This window comes from Suillus subalutaceus, assembly GCF_016647625.1.
Source record: "Suillus subalutaceus strain FC151 chromosome Unknown DFJ58scaffold_226, whole genome shotgun sequence".
Taxonomy (NCBI): Eukaryota; Fungi; Basidiomycota; class Agaricomycetes; order Boletales; family Suillaceae; genus Suillus; species Suillus subalutaceus.
The window spans coordinates 15,612-27,856 of record NW_024540475.1 but is presented as its reverse complement, the minus strand read 5'-3'; the positions used below and the strand labels follow the sequence as shown (position 1 = coordinate 27,856).

Sequence of the window (12,245 nt, the reverse complement as noted above, 5' to 3'; positions counted from 1 at the left end):
CGTTGCACCCACCATCAACGCTGTCAACTTTTTCTACGCGGCCACCGCATGTGCTTCTATGACGAGGAGGGAGTGGATGTTGGCGGAGTTACTCGAGAATGGTTTCAGATCCTGGTATGCCAGATGTTTGATCTCGATTAAAGGAGATTATCTGCCTGACAGTAAGAGACCGATCAATGGGCGCCGGGACGGTACTACAGACGCAACTTGCGAGATGGTCGGAATAGGACTCTTCGAGGATGAGAAGTTGATGGCAATGAGGCCTCAAAAATTCTCCGCCGCTGAAACCTGTAAGCGGAGTTGATGGGGATAGTCCATAGCCCACATGGCGACCAAGGCCAGGATGCTGTCAGTACAATACTGCAAGAAAGGCATGACCCTAATGGTTTGATGGGAATTTTCCAGATTTAAGTCCTCATGTTCGAGAAGCTGCAACAAGGCTGCGATATATACATTGACCTGAAATTGTGGAATCAGCTTCTCAACATATTTAACAGCGTAATCTGACGCGGGAATCTTCAAGGTAATAGCCACTGGGAAGCAGATCAAGGCGGCCGGAGAAACCAAGTCAATGGGGATAGATAATTCAATTTGGTCGCCAATGAAAAATTCTGCATGCTTTGTCTCCGAGGTTTTTACTACGCCGTGTGCAAGGGAACCCCCTTGCGCCACTGCATGATCGCCGTGCCGCGTGTCAAGGGTCCTTGGTAGAATGAAAGTACCGGTGCGGTCTGATTGACATGTTCCAATAGCTTTAATTGTATAGTGCGTACTATCCTTCGAACGGTGACTGAATGTGTTTGACAGATCTCCTTTTGTTATTATTTAATCGACTTAATCCATCTTTACATGAAGCTTTGGCTCTAATCTTTTTAGCTTGCGAACCACCCCTATAGGCATCATCATACTACTATGAACCCGTTATCTGATGCTCATTAGACATGTGCTAACCTTTAACCACTTGGTGATAAGCAGAAGGGGACTGCACCACTGAGCACATTTATAAGGCAGAGTATCTTGAGCTGAAAGAACAGTTGTTGTAGAACTGTGGTGAGCGTCAGTGGAGGAATAATTAGTGACATCACACCACGTACATGAGCAATCAGGCCTGGCTACTTCCCATGTTCAACAATAGGAGGAAGAAGCAAAAGGGTCTTCTGCAGAAGAAGAGCTGCCAGAAGGGTTTTGATATATCCAGAGGGCCAGCTAGCCGCTCCATGCAGTGACATCTCCATTTGAACAAGTGGATGATGGATCCTATCGCTGGACAGTCGTATTTTGAGCCAGAACTGTCCTCTGTATAAAAACTACTGTAAATAATCTATTCAGTTTGACTAGAAATTTAATTAATCTTTGTCTATCTGAAAGTTTCATCCTAGTGCTCAGTTAATTGGTTCAGGGGAGGATATCAGGCGACTGAGCACCCACGCAGATAATCATCTAGGTCCCACTTACAAATCCCTGACAATTGCGCATGCTGAATCCCTCACCTTCTCTGATCATCACCACAAAAAAGCCCTGAGTACTCCACACCAGTTGGGGATATCATGGTGCTCCCAGTTTGAAGCTATGAAATCCAAAAGTGTGAGATTCAACGTTCAATGAACCAATATCTTGCATATTGATAATTTAATATAAATATTCACGTACCAATATAGCAGGAGCCTAATGCTATGATGTTGACTTATATAAGTCCTGTCATCATCTTGGTTGCGCAACCATAATTACTGGGTGCAGTAAGTTACGCCTTTGAAACTCTCCTACTTCTCCCCAAGCTTTGCACGCTTAACGCAAGTTTATTCTACATGAACACCGTGATTTCCATCAATTCAGGCTAGTGTTCATGTTCATTTTCCTCTAACTACTTTTTATCCTGATGCAACTTGTAATAGCCTCAGATTCTGGTTACCGTGACTCCTTTGAATCCACAGGGAGCACTGGTACATTTGGTCCGCCCCCAAGTCAACCCAGAATTGTGATATCACCTTCGCAGTTGGAGTGGGGTGGCGCTATGCAGATGATTACAAGTGAGTTCTTTCACTATTTGTTGTCAAAGTCATTTGTTGACGTGTTGGCAAAGGTTCTCAGATCATGGAAGTCCTTCACCGTTTGGATGCCAAGGTTGACCGTTTGGAATCCAAGATTAACCAATTGGATGCCAAGGTTGACCGTAAACAAGACGAACTAGATGAAAAACTGACTACCCATGGAACCAAGTTGTTGAAGTTGAGGAATGCCGCTGAGGACCACAATAAGATAATCTCCTCAGAAATCAAGACGTTGCAGCAAGAAATGCAGGGGATGGAGAAGCGTCTGATAGATAGGATTGACGAATCGACCACATCCCAGAAGACTGGGCTTGATGAATTGGTTGAGTCGCAGAAGACCAACTTCGATAGACTCTTTGCTTTTCAAACAATAACTCACGTTTGCTATAGTCATGGTCTTCATTCAAAGCTGTTGTACTAGTACTAGGATGCTGCGCATTCATACATGTAACAAAGGTTTTCGTCCACAGACTTAGAGGTACCCTCACCTATATGTTATATCTACGTTCCAGCAGCTTTGTAGTACCTCAATCATATTCACTGTCACGGTGGAAGCCAATCCCAAGTGGGCATACCTCAGGCTGCACTTGTCCATCGTCGCTGTACTGGTGGACCTTTGCCGTTGTCACAGATCTTGAAACTTCGTTTCCCTGGTCACTGGGGGTGTGACACCTAGATGATAATTCTTGTTCGTGGGCCCAGCCTGGACCTGAACACAGGTCGCCAAGTGGGCATACCTCAGGCTGCACTTGTCCATTGTCGCTGTACTAGTGGACCCTTTGCCGTTGTCACAGATCTTGAAACTTCTTTTCCCTGGTCACTGGGGGTGTGACACCTAGATGATGCTAGCGCAGCTACAGTGGGTGGTGGATATTCCTACTGACGCCAGTCTCCCCGTGAATATTCCTCCTCATCCGTTTGTGACTATGTATCCAACCCCTCAAACTGCAGCCCCCCTGAGGTGCACCCTGTGCCACCACCCCATCCATACTCACTAATTGCTCTCTACACTTGATGATGAAGGAGATCCTTGAAAGCACTCTCTTGGATGCGCTCTCCTGAAAAAGCAAAGCAAAGCTATGCAACCTGGGGATCCCATAACTCATTCACGTTCCTTGTTCGGTCATGGGCCACTGCCAGCTGTCATCTGCATGCTGTGGCTTCGAGGAGATCGCACTCAGATTTAGAATCTTGGCTGGGGACCGTGGACGGGTGTGCTTGGCTGCAGATAAGTCTGGCGGGCAGGACAGGACTGTCTGCAGACCCATGTAGGACAAGACTAGCTGCAAACCCAGGAAGGACGGGACTGGCTGCAGACGTCATATGGCCAAGTGTAGCAATCCGCTCCCAGGGCACCCTTCTGGTGACTATGGCAGAATTCTTGAGTACGTTGGTCCCGTGTGCTCCAAATCTATGGGATGACATGCTTGACCGTAAAATCCATTCTTTTGGAATTGTCATGTCCTTTCCTGGCTCGATGGCTGTGGTATTTGAAGGGTCTGCGTTCATGTCTTGATATCTTATCTGAAGAACAGAAACTTATTCCAGGTTCGGTTGTTCTTTCCATTTCATGAAACCCCTTATAATTCCCTCTCATCCTCAGTTTTAACCTGCCAATGTACAACCCAGTGAAGGATGGTAAAAGGAAGCCTAGGCGGCACCGTATCCATCTATCAAGAATTCTCTCCGATTTCTTGAGTAGTGACGCATTCTAAATGCCTATTCACTGGTTCCACAATTGCGTGCCTATGCTTAGTTGATGACTCGGACTGCATAGAGAAGATCTTCGCATTTGCTTTTGTTACGTTCTGTATCATCTACAGCGCTGTTACAATGTTACACCAATGGAACACCCCTCATATATTCTGGGCTCTCCTTTATACGCGGTACCACCAGTACTTACGACTTGCCTATCTTATAATGGAGACTACTACATTGTTAGTGTATATATACTATCAAATTGAATGAAATGTGGTACAGTTATCATCTTCCGATCGAGTTGCTGCTGACTAGGACTTTTCATTGGCGTCTTTTCGGGTATGAGGGACACCGCTGGACAAAATTAAACAATAGTTGCACAGTGAATTCAAAATTTTTGACGGAAAAGCAATGGTCGAATCAGAAAAGGATTTTAATTCCCTCAAGATTGTATCTTCCTGTTGCAATCTTTGTTGCTGCTGTCCCATTCGTGGATCCGATCACAACTTGCACACCATCTGGACTCCAACATATCGAGTTGACGTCTTCGCTGGGCTCTTTCCACCTCACTGTCCCATCAAGATAGCGGCTGGCCAGTGGCAACAGCTCTGCCGCTTGGAGACAATGTCATGTTCCATACTGCTATTACATCCCCTCATTTCACCAATCTTTGCGTACATGTGTACATCTCCCTAGGTCTCACAGTCGAAGTGAGCTGTCTCTCGAACATGTGATGATGCGCTGCCCACCGGGCAGGTGCGCAACGCCTCGGACTAGCTTAGTATGGCCTCACATCATCTTTATTGTTGACGCCTTTTGATCTTAGCAGCCGTGGAAGACATGGCCGGCGCTCAGGGGTTCTCAACTAAGGATAATATGAACTATACGTGCCAGAGCAGCTCGTTGGAGCCTAACACCAAGATCGTCGGTGAGTCAACAAGCCTATGTGATTTCTCCTGAACGACTGTCAATCGACGTACATGAGGCGTTCCACACGAGAGAGTTGGAAACTTCGTGATGTTGTATGCAGCAGGTTTTCGATGCTGGTTAAGTACAGACATCCGCCCAGGCCCTAAAGCAGGCGCAAGTACTAGCTACTAGACCAGCACCGCCTCCGGCCGAGACAGAAGTGGCGGTCGGCACTGGGTAGAGTTTCCAGCTTCGTCTGACTCAAGAGTCGCTGACACGATCTATTAGGTTGGGCTGGGCCGAGTGTTAGCTCGGGTGGGGCACGAGCAGGTGGTATGACTCTTCGAGTAGCTTTGAAATCGTAAAATATAAATTGATGCGATAAACTATAAGACACTTGATTAGTGGAGTGCTGATGCAGTGCAATGAATGACGAACTCGACGTCGTGGCGGAGAGAAAAACGAATGAAGGAAGCGCATCTGCTCAACTGGACGCATGGTACCGGGATATTCCGGCAGGCTACACGCAGCACCTGGACATTGTAATTGGAAGTGAGCTAGAAACGATTGGTTTTCAGTCGAAAATTTTGAATTTCACCGTGCAACTATTTGTTTAATTTTGTCCAGCGATGCCCCTCATATTCGGGCCCCAATGCACATACATGCTTCTTTTCATTTTCATTTTGATTGTCGTTTGACGTCCTTCTGAATTCTCCGTCCATTCTTTTTTCGGAGTTCCGTCACATCACATAAACACAAGATTATCTCTTTCATGAGCCTTTCCTCACATACTACTTATCTTCCAGAACTCGTAGAGCACTGCATCTCAACAGTTCCCATTGTTGTTGAAGTATATACAAATTCTCCCCCTTACATGAGCCTGAGAACCCCTGAAAAATTCAGCCTCCCGGGCCAGTGCCGGCATGTCACGACGAGCTTTCATTGAAAGTGGGATCAAAATTGCCAAAAGGATCCACAAGGGTTTACTGATTATGATGCAGAATCAAATTGAAATTTCCACCCTATGAAGTTCTGTGCAAGTCGCCGTGCCGAGGACAGTCACAAATAGGTACTTCGGTAGTTCTTCTGGTGAAGAGTCTCAAAAAATACATATCTAGTATGCGCATGCGTTGGCCATGACAGTTAGTTTCTGAGTAGCTCCTACTTTTTGTGAACTTTCTTACCTTTGCTGGCCTACTAGATGTCTGGGAAAGTATGTTATACCGTATCTGATGCCAGATATATCTATTGACTCAACCTCCCCAGGCAGAACTGACCATAAAATTTCTCATCGTTGGTGGCGGAATTGCAGGCCTGGCGTGCGCGATAGCACTTAGGCGAGTCGGCCATCATGTAGTTGTTCTCGAACAATACTCTGATATAGACATTTTGGAGGTCAGTATCCCACAATTATCTACATCATTGCATTCTCAATGCGTCACTGGACAGATGTTGCACGGGGGCATTCGATTGCCTCCAAATGCCTCGAAAGTTCTCTTTCATTGGGGCCTTGAGCGTGCTCTTCGGCAGGTATCCATGACGTCTAGCGCTATAGAGGTTGAGATTTGTTCGTGCCCATCGGCACCTCACCTCCACTCTATAACTGACTACTACATCTACAGACGAAACCGGCGGGTTTATTGGTATGCATCTTTGGGAAGAAGAGGTTCTGCGAGAGACTAGAGGAGACTTCCTCTTCCTACATGTATGTAATCTTCTGTCCTCGCATCACATTAATTTCATCTGTTCATACAGCGCGCCAGTCTCCGGAAAGTTTTGTACGATACGGCGATAGCAGCAGGCGCTGAAGTGCGAGCAGGCACAACCGTTGTCTCTGTAAGTGGTGATGGCCCTCGTGTGAAGTTGACCACGGGGGAAACGCTGCTGGCCGATGTGATTGTTGGTGCCGATGGCCATTCGAGTGTGGTGCAACAAGCAATTGTCGGTAAGGATGTTCTTGACGCAGCGCCATATCAATCATTATTCTACGAGTAAGCATTGCTCCGGACTTCGCTAGTATGACTCGTTGCCTAACTGCCTTAGTACTACTATCCCGAGCACTTATGAGAGCCGATCCTCAATTGGAACCCTTCTTTAAACAACCCGTTGTAAGTTGCACACGCGTGCGATTATGATTGGGTTCAATGTGACGTTCAGGAGACTATGTTTATTTGGTTGGGCAATAATCGCTCGCTGTGGCGTTCCGTATGGTACGCTAACATTCGTGAAGTGCCGCGCTTAATCTAACAGCTACGGAGTAGGGCGCTAAGGATGAGTTTGCGCTACACATGTGGGTGCGTCCCATGAAAAGGGGCTATCCGATGATGATGGCTGGGAAGGAGGCCTTGATTTAAAGGAGATGCGCAGCAGCTTGGAGAATGCGAACCGAGGTATGATCTATCTCGTGAAGTTTGTTTATTCTGGCTGATTGAAAATCTCAGACTCTTAAAGACCAAATTGGCGGCCACACCTGCCTGCGTACAGGTCAAGATGGTTCCACCAATAGAGGATTGGGTTGATGACCATGGTCGTATGGTAATTATAGGCGAGGCTGCACATCCACTTCCAGCATGTTCACTCTGACCGTGGGATGACACATTGCGCTGACGCTTCCTTCAGGCAGGATCCTTGCAGGGCGGCGCAATGGCTGTAGAAGACGCCGCTGTGCTTGCAAAGCTTTTCTCCCATCTGCGAAATCAGGACCAAATATTGACATTTTTACATGCTTTTCAAGATCTTCGGGAAGATCGCTGCGCCAGCGTCATGCATACTGAACAATGCAATCTCTATTTCCAAATGATGCCGGCTGGTCCTCAGCAGGAGCAATACAATCAGGAGATGCGCGCCAGGACTGCTCAAGGGGAAAGCGTTTTTGGCATCAGCGAAGCTTCTGAACAATGGGAGCAGCTCAAAGAACTTTGGGAATATGCTGAGGATGAAGCCGACGACTGGTGGGTCAAGTGGGGCCTTCTCCGTGAGCGAGCGAAGCAGCGATTGTTAGACATGGAAGCAGAAATAAACACCGCGCGGCTGCGTAGTCTCCGTATGCGAGCATGATGAGTGCTCTCCCCCTCTCTTTATTATATCATGTATTCACATATATGCTCATTCCTTTGGTAATTGCTCTCTGGACAACGCAGTCATTCCATCATCGTTTCTTTCCGTAATCTCGTTACGTCGCTGTTCTCTCTTTATTATATTACGTTTAGTGTATTCACATTTATTGCTCATTCCTTTGGTAATTGCTCTCTGACAACACGGTCATTCCATCACCATTTCTTCACGTAATCGCATTACATCGCTGTTCTCAAGACATCTATATGTCATCACACTTTTAATATTAACGCGGCGTCTAAGCTTCTCAGAGTCATTGAACAGAGATTAACAAATATCTAGGTTCGAGCTGCCTGAGGTGCCCCAGTGACCTCTTGTGTTCAAGTTGTTTGCTTTCCTCGACTATAATGGCCTCTATCAGACTCAAATCAAAGACCTTAGCATCAAGTCATCCTTCAACATTTTGCTCTTCGGCGTCGCATTATTGACTCCCAGTACAGGAGGCAGGCCTTGTTCACAAACGGCTGCGTCTCAGAAGATACAGAGTGAGTCATAACACGAGCTTTGATGAAGTAGATTCGCGACATTACTGCAGAGTCTACGGATCCCAACTCTGTCAGAGCCCCAAAATCGGCTTCCATTAGTCTTGCTCCGGAGTACAATATTTGAGTCGCAAGCCATTTGCCCCATGCGAAGTGAGCCTGCGGGAACTTGAAAATCATGCGAGGTAAGAGCCCAAAGGACTCACCAACTGAAGGTATTGAAATGGTCTCCTGGAAAAAACGTTAATGGTTAGATCCAACGCGACCTCGCTGTTCAAACCCGTTCCAAAGTCAATGTATGTGCTGAACTAGCGTTTCGCATCTGAGAAGAGCGAAAGAAAAAGCTCTTTCTCCAGGACGGAAGTATCTCGACGTACAATGAACCTACGAGGCGCTAAGTCCAAGGTCATTAGTTTGTTGAATCTGTAGCAACGATTCAGTTTCAAGCCCGTGAATAAAATACAAATTTATGCTCCTGAGTAGGGCGTCTAGAACTGGTGATTCCAGAAGCAAGTCTGAACGACGCTGATTAGCGGGGGTTTGTAAATCGTTGTGATGACCACGCATTTTGCAGACGTTGTGGAGAGCGTCACTGATTTGAACGTGATCAACGATTCTAGACGCAGATCAGTCCGTGCGTTTACATACTGGAGGACGATCAATGACTTACTTCATGTTGTCGATGAGCTGTCGACCAAACTGTTTCCGAGTTCGGCGCGGCTGTGTAGAATATAGCCTCAAGCGACATACCTGTCAACCAGTCCCAATCGCCAAGCGTCAAGTCTAGTGGAGCCTCGACAATCTCGCAGTCTGAATGCTTAGTTCTGTCAGTGGTTGCCGACAACGTCGTATAACATCGCCTTTCGGATATATGGGGTCGGTCGCATCAGAACGAGTGGATCTGTTCAAAGGATGATCATGTCGACTTTGGGCGGTCTCAACCTAAGCTCTAACCCATGACGCTGCAACGATAAAGATCAATGTTTTTAACTCACGGAAACGTTGCGACCTACTTGATGGCCCCAACAATTCGACATCCGGCGCAGCGAGGTAGCCATGGGAGGACAACGATCTATTTGCACGGAAGGTCAATGGAATTATGCGTGAGTGCAAGATCATGGTACATACAGGCGGGAAGTTTGGACGCGAGGGTACCGTATACGTGGAGTCGTCGCATGTTTGACGTTGAGAAGATACAGTTGAAAAGTTTGCATTCCCGGCGATGTTGTTCTACCACTAGTGAGACGCTGTATTAGAAGAAGAACTGAAGTTACCCAGTGCTGCAGTTCGGTACTCTGACGATTTTTGCAAGACAAACTGCTGTACTTGATCGAAATGTCTCGTTGAAAGCGTGTAAGAACTAACACGGATTAATTGTTGGTTGTCGACAGGAAGAGCGGAGAACTGTACCAAGCTTGACACGCTTGCGCACAAGTTTCATTTCTTGGACGCGTTTTGCTCCGCTTTCCCTTGAACCAATTCGAGTCCGCGGTATTCTTTCTCAAAGATCTCTCGCTCCCATATAGTAGTTTCGTTCAGGACGACCTGCAGTCGCTTGGTATTAATGACCCCACCCTCGTTTTATCTGAAACAGTCGCTAAGCCAATGTGCGAAAAGAATGAAAGTTCAGGACTTACCCAGCGACGGGAAAACTTTCTTGTACGCATCAAACAGGCGTTCCGGTCCGTTCTCGTGGATGTGTAAATCTGGAAGATTAGGTAGAAAATCGTTTCCGACGAAGACGGCCAGGAGAATGAAGTCATCGATGACTCGCTCTAGGCTTTAATCAAATGCAAGAACGTCTTCTATATCACGAAACTCGAGGGTCCAAGTATTCACGCATTAGCGAGAGATGTAGAAGGTAGAAGTCGAGGTTCTCCAGACTTGCGCCGGCGTTCAGTTAATCTGCCTAGCACAAAAACTACGAAATACCTGACGTTACCCTTCCTCTTCGCGGCAGGCCCGAACTTTACTTGCTCTCGCAAGAGACAGAAGTGTGGATCATGACTCAGAGGGCTAAGCATGATGAGATCGGCATCAGGACCGTACAAACAATGCCGCACGTTCGGGTTATAATCAGGCTCTCGGTGGTCGAATGTATTCCATGATCTTGTGTTCACCTTCACCCGGTGCTTCATGACCGGATAATACAGCTTGCACGCCACGCCAATTAGTATCTTCGGTAATCTTCTTGTTGACAAAAGTATCATGGCTGCGCGGGATAGCCTGACCGTGAAAGGAGCGCCTAAGACGGAATAAATGATATGATGCCATATGAAACGACGCAGAACGCACCTGGCGTAATGTAATTACTATCAAAGGCCTTCTCATCTGGTAGTTCTTCTCCTTTCGACTCAGCCTTCTCTCTGATTTCCTTTGCTTCCTTGGCAGCGCGAAACCGTCGACTTCGTTACTGATTCATCTTTGCCCGGGGTGCCACGCCGTCTACTGCAATAAATTATTTGCTTTTCGGACATCCTAAAGTGCGCATCTTCATCATTTGGATGCGAGCTCAAAACGAAAGTTGAACACGCCAGTCTACGCTGCATCTCAAATAATCAATCACAGTTGTGAATGATTCCATTGAAGTCGAGATACATATTATCTATTTGAAGGCTTCAGCGCGAGAACACAGGGTTGGTATGATAGCTCACCAAATTCTGGATTGTTCTCCTTGATCAACTGGGAGACAAGTGGGGTACCGTTCACATCAGATAAATCAGCTTCTAGGGTCAAATGACAGACTCCTGGCTCACGAAATATGTAGTGCATCTCATAAATAAAGGGATATGTATGGTTCACGACTTGCACGGGATGGTCAGGATATTTATGACAAGGGCATGGAGAAAAAACACGCGGCTTCTCCGTCGTGACTTGATATCTTGCAGTGATGCATCGATAAATATTTCTTGGTAAGATGGGAGTTGCAACGTTGGGGACTTGCCGCGTGATCAAGCGGCGTTACAATATGGTGTCGTACAAAAGCGCAAGCTCAGAAGTTCAGAACAGGGCGTTTGCCAGAAACGCGAAGTTTCCCACGGGTGCCTTATGGCTTCTTGAAGACGGTCTTCCTCGACAGAGATCGTGCCACTCTCCGTCAAGTCTGCCTTGAGAGTCCTCAATCACAAAACATGGCCGAAATACACGATCAGTTCGATACCATCCTCATTCTTTACTTCGGTTCACAGGTTCGGGATCTGCGTTCTAACTCAAATCGTCTCGCGTATTGACTATTAGCGTCGGCTTACTAGTATTACAGTCACCTCATAACAAGGAGATGTCGCGAATTGAACGTATACGCAGAGCTTATTCATTGTACGTCAAAGCTGGCAGATCTCAAATTCAAGCCCACAGGTTCGCTCATGTGATGCAGCGTTTCTGACGCAAAATTCTAGGGATCATCCTCTCCGGATATCCATACTCTTGCGTACGACGACGATGCACCACACGTGTACCCTGGTATCTCCGACCCTACCCTGATTTCGAAGTATGAAGATACCGGCCCGACATGAATTGTACAGCATGAAACAAACTCAGCAAGTATATTTACTCGAGCGGCTATGCGCCTGCATCATAGACTATCCTGCGCGAAGGCGATGCCGTCTTGTTTTGACTCGGTGGGTTTTGCACGCACGCACTTCATTCGCTGACGATGACTCCAGTGCATACGCATATAGCGAGACGAGTCAGTGACTGAAGGGTCGTTATATCGAAGTTTCATTTTTGAGATCCACCTTCTGTCGTCCAACGACGAGGAGAGCGAGAGTGGCTTGACTTGCACGTCGCGATGCCTACTGACTTGGACTTGTAATGCATGAAGAGACCGGAGTGTTAATCAGCCCCAGTAGGGTCTGATGAGTATCATATGAGCAGCTCTAATGAAGGTGACAATAGATTTGTACCTTACTCCGACATAGTTTTGCGGGATCCGATCTTTACTATAACGTCAGTCGAATGGTAACGTGGTTTCTGAAACATACTAGATGTCTACCAA

General features: G+C 46.8%; 3 protein-coding genes across 3 annotated transcripts; 2 read left to right on the top strand and 1 right to left on the bottom strand.

The window, feature by feature from the left end:
* Positions 1-1,876: 1,876 nt before the first annotated feature.
* Positions 1,877-2,469, top strand: DFJ58DRAFT_847512 (uncharacterized protein; the record flags this gene model as incomplete). The annotated part of the gene is made up of 2 exons (XM_041393475.1): positions 1,877-2,027; positions 2,081-2,469. 2 exons carry the CDS (start codon positions 1,877-1,879, stop codon positions 2,467-2,469), a joined length of 540 nt encoding a protein of 179 aa, XP_041236351.1.
* Positions 2,470-5,080: 2,611 nt separating this feature from the next.
* DFJ58DRAFT_868460 (uncharacterized protein) lies at positions 5,081-7,712 on the top strand (the record flags this gene model as incomplete). Its single annotated transcript, XM_041394235.1, has 13 exons — positions 5,081-5,207; positions 5,462-5,505; positions 5,774-5,797; positions 5,857-5,868; positions 5,922-6,050; positions 6,105-6,222; positions 6,278-6,360; positions 6,411-6,491; positions 6,519-6,646; positions 6,673-6,763; positions 6,917-6,945; positions 7,097-7,190; positions 7,275-7,712. The coding sequence occupies 13 exons, from the start codon at positions 5,081-5,083 to the stop codon at positions 7,710-7,712; spliced, it is 1,398 nt and encodes a 465-aa protein (XP_041236350.1).
* A 452-nt stretch (positions 7,713-8,164) lies between these two features.
* DFJ58DRAFT_847510 (uncharacterized protein) lies at positions 8,165-11,023 on the bottom strand (the record flags this gene model as incomplete). Its single annotated transcript, XM_041393474.1, has 11 exons — positions 8,165-8,419; positions 8,458-8,554; positions 8,640-8,674; positions 8,922-8,971; positions 9,002-9,061; positions 9,247-9,323; positions 9,380-9,611; positions 9,889-10,031; positions 10,184-10,496; positions 10,547-10,630; positions 10,906-11,023. 11 exons carry the CDS (start codon positions 11,021-11,023, stop codon positions 8,165-8,167), a joined length of 1,464 nt encoding a protein of 487 aa, XP_041236349.1.
* Positions 11,024-12,245: the final 1,222 nt, after the last annotated feature.